The sequence below is a fragment of the Triticum aestivum genome, chromosome 5A (assembly GCF_018294505.1).
Source record: "Triticum aestivum cultivar Chinese Spring chromosome 5A, IWGSC CS RefSeq v2.1, whole genome shotgun sequence".
Lineage (NCBI taxonomy): Eukaryota > Viridiplantae > Streptophyta > Magnoliopsida > Poales > Poaceae > Triticum > Triticum aestivum.
In genome coordinates this window covers 705,894,984-705,905,754 of record NC_057806.1, presented here as the reverse complement: position 1 = coordinate 705,905,754, position 10,771 = coordinate 705,894,984, and the positions used below count along the sequence as shown (strand labels likewise).

The window sequence follows — 10,771 nt, the reverse complement described above, 5'->3', positions numbered from 1 at the left end:
TTTCATCCCGGAATCCAAGACTTGGTATTCAGCGAGCACCACCATAGATGAAATCCCTGTGTTGTCACCACCATAGATATTTTTTATATCCTAGAATGCAATTTCTTGTATTTGTAATTAACTGTCTATTTACATACACATAAAATAGGTAGTTATGCATTAAAAACCACTTGTAGAGATCTCTACCATGATATTTAAAGAAATTTTAAAAAGTACAAACAATGCATATACATGCAATTCTAAGTAAAAACATTTATCTGTGGGGACATGACAAATTTTATTTTATTTTCCTCAGATTTATCACAGTGAAACAATAATAATACAAACGAGGAAATCAGTGTGCTTCTCTCTTGCGTGCAATGTGTCTCCATAGGTAACATCTTCTGCTCCAACGATTCTTATGAAATTGATCAGCAGTCGGAGATTTCCTTTGACACTTCCTCTTCACTCCTAGACGCTTTCTCCCCTTTCTCCAGCCCAAACATGGTGTCATACAATGGCTTATCCATAGTCTCTGGGAGGCAGAACATCAGCAGCCCACCGATGATACCGAACATGCCAAAAACCGCAAACGGCACCCGATCCCCGAACAAGACCACCATGGGTGCTAGTATGGCACCCATTTGCGATGCTTGCGACGTGCATCCCATGGCTACGGTCCGCACCACCGTAGGGAACAACTCGGATGTGTATACTAGCAACAGGTTGTATGTCCCTGACATCCCAAAGATGCCCACCACCCCACATGCCATCCTGACCACCCTAGAGTGACATGAAATTGCAGTTATATATAGAAAATCCCCCTAAATCATCATGCTACCCATATCAAATAAGAAAGCTTTTGATTACCTCATGGAATTGACATCGGCAATGAGGCTGGCAATTGTGCAAAAGATTCCACTGAGAAGCATTGTGCCAATGCCGAGCGGCTTCCTTCCGAAGTGCGGGAGGAGCATGGTAGTGAGTAGGTATGCGGGCATCTCAGCGAGAGAATTAACAACGACACCAATGTACATGTTGATTTTTATGTTGACCACATTGAGGCTTAGTCCGTAGTACACCACTGAGCAAAGGAAGCTGATCGACATCGAGAGCACAAGCCTAACACGAGTCGTCCGCGATTGTAACACATCTAGGATCGATGATGATGCCTGCTCAACCTTCTTATTGATATCGTCCTCATCGTCGAGCTTTAGCGTGATGTTGTTTGGGAAGCTTCTGCGGTTACTGGAAGCAATGTCTCGTAGGACACGCATTGCATCATCGGTACGCCGGTGGGTAAGGTACCAACGCGGGGACTCAGAGATGAATGGAAGGATGAAAAACATGAATGCAACAGAGGGAAGTGAGGTGACAACATAAAGGAGGCGCCAAGAGGACTGGCATAGCGCGGCGATGCCAGACAGGGCCGCGATGCCACTAGAGAAGAAGTAGCAAGTGGACATGCCCGCGGCACCACGGTAGGAAGGCCCGATGGGCTCCGTGGCAAGGACGAAAGAGCAGAGGCAAACACTTCCGGCGCTAAATCCAGTGAGAAGGCGGAAGGATGCATAAACCCAATAGTTTGGGGAGAGAGCTGTGAGGAGGCCGAAAACGGCATTGAGGAAACACACCACCTGGAGGGACCCCTTCCGACCGAGAAAAGAGTCTGACAGGTGTCCAAAGACACCGGCACCTACAACGAGCCATAGTATGATCAGTTCATGAAATAATAACAAGAAAACAAATAAAAAAACTATTAGACTCAACCAGGTGTGGGTTGTGATCTAATTTACCCCAACCATTTCCTAATTAGGCTAATCCTAGTGAAGAAATATTGGGGTCCGTGTAGAGGAAGCGATGCAGATATCATCACTTATTTTTTAGAAGCATACGTCGATTAGTGTCATCCTCTGTTCTTTCCGTCTTTTCCCCCTAATAACCGTGTGCATAGTATGAGGAACTGAAGAGATGATGAGTGGCTAATTGTGTAGCATAAACACCAACTTGCTAATTTAAATAAAACCAACACCAATGGATGACAGAAAATACCCATTACTTGTTTAACATATTAATTATGGGCAGTGGTGCCGAAGTGTGTTGCCGGAAAAAGGCCGTCAAGATCTTATTCGGCAGAGCTTTCAGCCAGAGAATCGAGCTCTCGCGTCGACCGCTTCTCCCGTCGTTGTATCTGATTTGATCTGATGGTGCACTCACGAGCAAACACATCGCAACATAAACCAAGTTGCAAAGAAATGACTCCAACACGTCCTGGTGGGGACCGTCTCTCCAACATGTCCTGTGTGGCATGTATCCTATTGGGGATCACACACCGCTCGAGGGTCGCTCACATAAAATATTATCCTCTCCAGCGTTGTCTCCTACCTTTCTCCCTTCACCTGCATCTCCGCCCAAATGCCAAGTTCTCCATCCATATCGTCATGCGACCACGTGCGGCTGCCGGTGCTGGCCTTGTCGCACTAGCCATCGTCCTCTGCAGCACCATGCGAGCTCTGCCACCCTTAGCAACAACAAGGGGATCCAAGAAACACCGGTTTGCATCTTCCTGGGACAGCTCGCACCATGGCTACTAGGAACGTACCTAGACTTGGCACTGCGCCTGGTAGCCGCAGCCGGATGTCGATCTTGACGGTGCGGTCAGCCCTGTCGTGCCCTAACAGAGGTCCTTCCCACCAGCCGGCGTCCTCGCCCTAATCTCCCTAACCCAGGGCTAGAGGTGAGATGTTTTGCTTTTGCAACAAAGGGCCTGTTGTAATGGCAACAATGCTCTTGTTGCAAAAGGGCCATGTTTCAGCCCCGCAAAAAAAAATCTGCAACAAAATTTATGTGTTACATAATTTTTTTGCAACATGACCTCTATTTCCTGCAACAAGACCTCTGTTGCAGAAAATACCGCAACTCCAGCCATGTTGCAAAGGGAGGCTAAACACGTTATTGCTCGGACGGCCATTAGCGTGTCCATCCAATGCTCAGGAAGGTGCCGGATCTTTTCTCTTTATCTGTGGGCCTACGCATAGCGCTGCCCGATAAATAAAGGATTCAAGTGCAAGGATGTTAGCATGTCTAGTCAGTGTCGTGTCTCGCTACACAACAACATTGAATTCGATACCGCCTTCTGCCGACAAAAGTCACTAGCACTGACAAACTGTTAGTTGAGACAGCCTCTGATGATCTATTAGTCAAGAAAAACAATCTAGTCATTGATCGTCCATCAGGAATGCATGAGCATTTGCTATCGGACTTCATTGTGTATTTGTGTCCAAGTGCTCCTCTTTGTGAGGACCCGTTGCACTTGAAGTGTGTCTGGGTCGTCCGTGAATCTACATGAAAGGATCAAGTTCAAATATGTGAGGTGGTAAATCGGTGAAGCCGTGTCTCTTCAATGAGGCCATGTGATCATGTCCCTACATGATGTTGGATTGGATGGTGTATTCCATAATGCAGTCAGCGTGTATATTGAGCTAGGAGCTGGATGGTGTAATTCACAAGATGGTGTGTTCTCCAAGGTTGTTCGCGTGACTAAGTAGTCCATATAACATACTTGAGTTGGTATGATAATTCACCAGGTTGAAATTGAAGGGGAATAATCTGGTCCGATATTATCGATCGAGCTGGTTAGTCATCAAACTGTGAATCTTCAACGGGTCAAGATCACGAGGAGCACAAATAGATGAGAAGTCATGTTTGTTGGAAATTCAATCGATCACATCAAATCACATGAACACACATGCACGAAAAACTGATAGCTAAGGGCACGTGTCACGCCCCTCTTTTCTCCTCTTAATTTCTTTTTCTCTTTTTCCTCATTTTCTCTCTTTTCTGGTTTTCTCCTCGATGTTACAAAAACTCATGTAGGCCTCATGTATATATATACATGAAGCAACCGACCTAAGATTGACCTGGACCTGCACGAAGTCCAAACTGGACTAGTGCTAGAAGCCTACTCCCTTCGTCCGGTGAAGAGTGTACATTTGGGTTTGAAATTTGTCCACAAAAGAGTATTCTTTTATCTTCTCAATGCATTTTAAAGTAGAAAAAATGATTCTCTTTCATCAGACGGTAATCAAGACCAATAACATTCTTCGCATGGTCTCCTTAAGACTACCCACAATGGGAGTAATATATGTGGTAAGATCACACATATTTAGATAAAATAGATGATGTGGCAAGTAATTAATGAAGAAAGAGAGTGATGTGGTAACACAGCTAGTTACTAGAACTATGAGTAACATCACACATACCAAGACAAAAATGAGTCTACAACTTAATAAGTGAAGTGTTGCATGACACCGTATATATGTTACTCCCCATTGTGGAGGTAGTAATATAGACTAGTAACATATGCATGTTACTACTCTAAGTTACTCCCCACTGTGGCTAGTCTAATTTCTACATGCATTTAGTTCATTGGGGGTTGGGTAATTAAAGATGGGAGAGATTGTGGCTTGCACCTTTTTAATGCATTTTTACTCCACTGCATAATTTGTCCTAAAATTTATCATGGCCGGTCCTGAGATTTTGGGGGACCCAGGGTGGAGCTTGAAGCTGGGGCCTCTTAATACAAACGTGAAAATAATAATCAATGTATTAGTTTCATGTTTTGGCATCAAAACCCTGTGTAATGTCTCTTAAATTTAGCCAGTTGATTTTATGAAATAAATGTACAAGTGTATAGCTATTGCCCACAACAAGAAACCAAAAATATATCTCCCCCCTTCAGTTTGAACTCTGAATCGTGTCAAAGTTACAAAATCAAGCAGGAAATTATCTACAACTTTCATGTTGTGTTCAAAATTGGTTCTTCATAGAAATAGAATAGTTCTTGCAAAACATAAATTTACTAAAATCTGATAATTCATTTTTGTTAGAAATTAAAATCAGAAAATTCTGGTACAACAGCATTGTTTGATGATATCTGAACAAACATTAATCCAAATTGAGCAAATTCGGTTTTACTGGAAAGCTGTCAACAATCATTCCAACTTTATAATGTTGGTGTCATCTCAAAAATGTATATGATTAGTGCTAGTTTTTAAAACACTAATCATGTTCTATGCTTCAGATATTGAAAACAATTCTAAATATCGACTCCAATTGACAAACTATTTTTGTAAACAATCGAAACTAAGTATTTAAGAACTAGAGAATAGATTCACAAAAAAATAGAACTAGTAGATATAGAAAGGAGGTTAACGTTGATCCGTGGAGCGTTGATTCGAATTAATTGATCAATTCCGATCCAATCCAGCCAGTTCATTGTACGCTATTGTGGGTCTATTCCTCACGGCCGCTTGTGTCTTGCTCTGGCGGGAGGCCCCCGACGATACCCATGTTCGCGAGTGCATCGAGCGCCTGACACTGGAGCGAAGCGGCGGCGTGTCTCTGACTCGCAATCAGGGCCCGGGAATTAGGATTGGCAATCTCGTGATCGGAAATTAGGGAAGAAAAGGGAGTACAGGGACGCAGACAACATGCATGACGCAACTGGGATCGGCCTGGGCGATCACGATTGGAGAAGGCTGCGTCTGTATGTACCCCATGATCAAGCTGTCTCCTTGGGCTGTGGCCTATAGGCTGCTGCATACCGGACAGAGAGAATACACGATAACCACATGGACCGACTCTGTCTAGGACTCCCACTAAACTCAAACTAGGACACGGCAATACTATTTCCAGCCAGACTGTGCTAACTAGAATTCCTAGCACTAATACATGGCCTGCAAGCTAGGTCCAACACGTCCTAGTTGACTACCTAGTAGACCACGTACAAACTAACTAACCTAATACTCAAGATTACTCTAACAAAGTTTAGGGGGAAATTGTTTCGAATAATCTTGAGTTTAATTGGTTGTGTTTTCTTACTTTTCTGCGGAAAGTTAGGATTAGTTCACGGCCATGTTGCCGAAGACCGCATGCACGAAAGGCCGTACGTACCGATCATGCTGCCGACGAAGAAGACTGCATGGACGAGGCCGACCTTGTACCGCTCGCCACAGACGAGACCCCACTCGGCCACCGTCGAGGAGCCGCTCCCCTGGTCCCACTCCCACCCGGCCGCAGAGCCGGCGCAGCGGTCGCCGCACCTTCCGTCCCCCGCGGGGCACGACATGGCTGGCTCGCGGTCCGCGAAGACCATGACCATGATGTGCATCGCCTCCAGCGTCCACGCCGCCGTCACCAGCACGAAGTGCCGCAGCTGCCACCATCCGAACTCCCCTGCATGCCGCGCTAGCGCGTCGTCGATGCTCATGTGGTGGCCGTCGCTACTGGAGGCCGCGAGGAGCACGTCGGTGGTGGACATGGCCGCGTGCGTGTACTGTACGTTGCGGAGCGAGCGTGATGCTAATATACTCTGGTATATATAGTTTCCTTGGCGCTCTTGGTGTGTGGGTGCAATTTGTAGGCGGAGCGAGTCACCTACATTTTTTTTTCGGGATTGTCAAACATCAGTCGACTGAGATTTAACCAAGTCCTAGTCGATGTTATATTGATGAGATCTTACGTGAAGATTCATGTAAAATTTTCTTTAGAGTTTTTCTTTTCCCTTTTTATGTGTTATGTTATTTGACTGCCACTTGGTTATGCCTTAGTCGACTGAGACCTAACTATACTTTTTTTTTCTTTGAAAGAGGAGGAAGCAGCTAGCAAACCAATTTTATTTTGGCCACCAATTAATGCTTTCAACCAGTGTTTTTCTCTGTACAGCCACTGTTACTGAATTAAGCTTATAACCTACTTGATGGGTGGGAACATCGAGCATTAACTTCTTTCCAGCGACCTGGCTGCGATAATGTCGTCCACCTGGGTTGATACCTTCGTCTCTTTTTCCTTCGCAAAAAAAAAACGATACCACACCAACTCTTCGCTTCCGGATTTAATGCATCACACGTGATGCACGTGCGACCTTACCGGTAATGTCATGGTCATCACTCTTCTCGAAGCCAACGATGATTTTCTTCCCGCAACTACTACACGAAGTCGACGCGGGCCTTTGAGAAATAGCCGGCCACATACACCAAAGATCAAAGACCGGGCAGCTCCAATTAGGAAGGCGAGCAAGAGATAGAAAAAAACAATGCAAACTTCAAGGCTGAACGGACATGAACCACAGCCAAAACTTTGAGCGACCTCAGCACTGCTCGACGCCATTGCCAAACCACCACTTCCCCTTCCCCCGGCCACCACGACGCCTCGCCAATCAGTACTTCTCTCTAGCGATCTAGCGATGATAATACAGTCAACCCTGATTAATTAGTATCTTTGCTACTATCTCCATCCTAGTTTATTGGTCCTTTTCGTACTTTCTGTCAAAATTTGACCATAGATTTAATTAAAAATATATTAATGCATGTCATAAAAAATAATATCATTGGATTCACATTTGTTTTGAAAAAGGAGGTTAAAACCCCCGGCCTCTGCATCATTTGATGCATATGGCCATCATTGAATTCACATTTGGAAATAGTTTTCAATGATACTAAATTTTGTGACATGCATTAACATTTTGTTAATTAAATCCATGATCAAATTTTGACAGAAAATACGAAGAGAACCAATAAACCAAGACGAAAGTGGTAGCTCTTAGCTGCCGAATTTAATGCATCACACGTGATACACGTGGCTTGATTAAATCCCCCTATCACTCAATCTAGTCTTCCGGCAATGTCATGGTCATCACTATTTTCTAGAGCCAGTGGCTTCGACTTCATCGCAGTTGCCATCAATGCTACCCTTCTTGCAGCAATGCCCAAAGTCGACGCCGGCCTTCACGAACTAATCGGCCACGTACTCCAAAAACCAGGCAACTCCGATTCTCAAGGTGAGCAACGAACACAGTGTACTCCCTCCGTCCTTGAAAGAGTGTACTTCCAACTTTATTGGAGGGTCATACTATCTCAAAGTTTGATTGAGTTTGTGCAAAAATATGTCAATGCTTGTGAAACCAAATAGGTATATGACGAAAATATATTTTATCATGAATCTAATGCTTCTAATTTGATGGCACAAAAGTTGGTCTATTATTGTATAAATACGGTCAAACATAAATAAGTTTGACTTTCCAACAAAGTTGGAAGTACACTCTTTTAAGGACGGAGGGAGTATATAGAGAATCGGATCACACACCACATGGTGTTATGTGGTAAGTAACTTCCAAACATACAATGTCAAGGAAAAGAGGGTCACATCGGGACACAGCGGACATGGCACCGAGGTCTACCAAAACCATGCAGCTAACCCAACCACTGGTCGACACCACCATCAAAACCAGGCATCCATGATCCATCTGAACGGTTTGAGACGCGAATCAACCTGTGGTTGAGTTGGTTAGGTGGACAGTGGTATCCCTAACCCATCAGGGTTCAAATCCTGGTGCTCGCATTATTCCTAAATTTATTTCAGAATTTTCGGCGATGCGCTTTCAGTGGGAGGAGACGTTCCCGTCGACGACGAGGTGCCTACGGTGACTTCGTAAATCTCAAGATGATATGCCGGCTCAGTCTTTCGGAGGTGCTCATAGGGGTAGGGTGTGCGTGTGTGCGTTCATAGGGGTGAGTGTATGCGCGTGTATATGAGCGCTTGTGTCTGTACTGATGCTGGAAAAAAAAGAACGGTTTGAGACTGTAGCACATCAAAAGCCTTTCCCTGGCTGTCAATCTTTTTTGACAACTCTGTATAGTTTTACTCCCCACTATAATGAAAAGGCAGAACTCCTGCCATTCCGGTAAAAAGAACAGTCTCAAACTTGTAACACATGTGACAAAAGTTGGCCTGCACCGCATGTACACAATGATGTAGAAAAGCTACGCCTACGCTAGTGTAGGCTCGCCGCCGGCCGGATACGCTTGTAGACTTAGAGGCTACAAGTCGCCTCCACAGGAAGCTCTCGGCCTGCAAGCGCCGAATCCGCACCTTGCGCTTGAACCAGGCCCGTCGTTGCCGCGGTGCCTCACCTGCCGGGCCACTCCAGCGGCCCAAGGGAGCAGTGGCAATGTGGGTCGTGGACGCACTCGCTCACATGCCTCCGCGCAAGGACGCTCATGGAGTTCACCCAGGTGTCCACTGTGTCATTTGCTATCGCATGAGGCCATCACACGCGTGCGTCGCATTGATCGCCACCGCATCGTCCGTCGCCTCGCCATTGTCGTTCATCAAATGAAAATCAAAGCAGCTAATGCACTGCGTACCGTCCAAAATAGTTTATTTTGTGCCCTCATTGGTGCAGCAGAGTCGGTACAGCGGAGGTCCTTCCGCGGGCGCACTGCATGGAGATTTTGCGGCGGCATGCTGTCGTGAGTAGCGAACGAACGATGCCGCATTGGATGGATTGGGTTAATTTAATTGATTAGATTGTTAATTGTGATTAAAACTAACAAATAATAAATCTATCCCTAATCAGACATTACCAATGCTACTCGTGAACCCGTGCAGCGCACGGGCTAGTTTAGTGTCGAGCAACACATAAACTATAGAAATATTGCCAATGGATTATGTTGTGGGTATATAGTTTTGAAAATTATTTTGTCACCCAAAAAATATTTTAGTTTTCCATGGGCACCCATAGGATAAATAGGATCAAATTCATTGATTCAATTACTGGTTTGATGCTTTACATGTAAACTCATACCGAAAACATGCATTTAATAGTATTTCATGGTAATCCATATTACAAACAATTAGTTAATGATCAGACACTTTGTATGTCTTCATGGGAATGAATATTTTGTTCGGCTGGTTCTTTTGATTCATAGGTGAATTTTAGTTCTATTAGTTTCTAAATCTTCTGCTGTTTTGCTAGATTCTTATTTTAGGTGAATTGGTCTAACTTTTTGTATGCCAACTGTTGTGGCTTATGAAATGCTTCTATTCGGCACCAGATTGCATGATCAGAAATAGTGGGAGCATATGCACATGTGATCTCTCCATTCAATAAACATAATAGGACTTCTCTATTCGAAAACCCAATTCGGTGCCCAGGCTCATCTGCACCTGGTTAGAAAAAAATAAAATAAATGTTAAAAAATTCAAATAATTCCAAAAAAAATCGTGTGGTAGATAAGTTTATGCGTGAGGTTTGCTCCAAATTTTAACTTATTTGGATATGTGGGCAGCTCTCAGCAAAAAAACGTATCGGGTCAGAACAGTGTGTGAACAGTGAACTTTTTTACAGACCCTAAATTCGTCTTTTTTGCTGAGAGTTCTTCAGATGTCCAAATGACTTGAAACTTGGAGCTCACCTCATGCATAAACTTATCTACCACACAAAAAAATTGGAATTTTTTGAATTTGTTTTGATTTTTTTCCGTCAGGGCGGGTGAAGATGAGCTCGGGAGCAGAAACACTGCACTCTTCCCTATTTCTTTTATATGGACAGATACACGAAATGGCTGAACTAAAATTCAGGGAACATGTATAAGCATATGAACTAAAATCAATTGTTATTCATTAAAGGCTTTTTTTTGGCCTCAAGAAAGTGTGCTCTAGTACTCAATTAACTAAATCTCTCCATGCTTCTGCTTAGATAATTTAAGTAGTTCTAAAGTATCATTACAGTATGTATAAGAGCGATTGCAGCCAAACATGGAAACTATTTATAGAATTGAAAGAAGGAGAAAAATACCAAGCTACTTGTATGTATGAAAGCCAAAGGAACATACATAAGCATTTTCTAATAAATAACCTTGTATATAAATTAAGAACATGAAGCTGGAATAGGTCAATTTGCCAGAGCGTTCGCTGTTAACCACAAGTTCGGATGTTTGAGCCCTCCTTC

The 10,771-nt window shown here is 43.9% G+C and overlaps 1 protein-coding gene across 1 annotated transcript; it reads right to left on the bottom strand.

Moving 5' to 3' along the window:
* Positions 1–410: 410 nt before the first annotated feature.
* On the bottom strand, positions 411–6,301 carry LOC123101853 (organic cation/carnitine transporter 4-like). Its single transcript, XM_044523118.1, has 3 exons — positions 5,935–6,301; positions 850–1,675; positions 411–762 (listed from the first exon to the last, which is right to left on the bottom strand). Exons 1-3 carry the CDS (start codon positions 6,299–6,301, stop codon positions 411–413), a joined length of 1,545 nt encoding a protein of 514 aa, XP_044379053.1.
* Positions 6,302–10,771: the final 4,470 nt, after the last annotated feature.

What these genes read in the sequence shown, in the direction of transcription:
- LOC123101853 (XM_044523118.1), bottom strand. Translation starts at nt 6,301, where the DNA reads ATGTCCACCACCGACGTGCTCCTCGCGGCCTCCAGTAGCGACGGCCAC. An exon ending in CTTCGTCGGCAGCATGATCG is followed by an intron (nt 1,676 to 5,934) that starts GTACGTACGGCC and finishes GGCTCGTTGTAG; the next exon opens with GTGCCGGTGTCTTTGGACAC. An exon ending in GCCGATGTCAATTCCATGAG is followed by an intron (nt 763 to 849) that starts GTAATCAAAAGC and finishes ATGTCACTCTAG; the next exon opens with GGTGGTCAGGATGGCATGTG.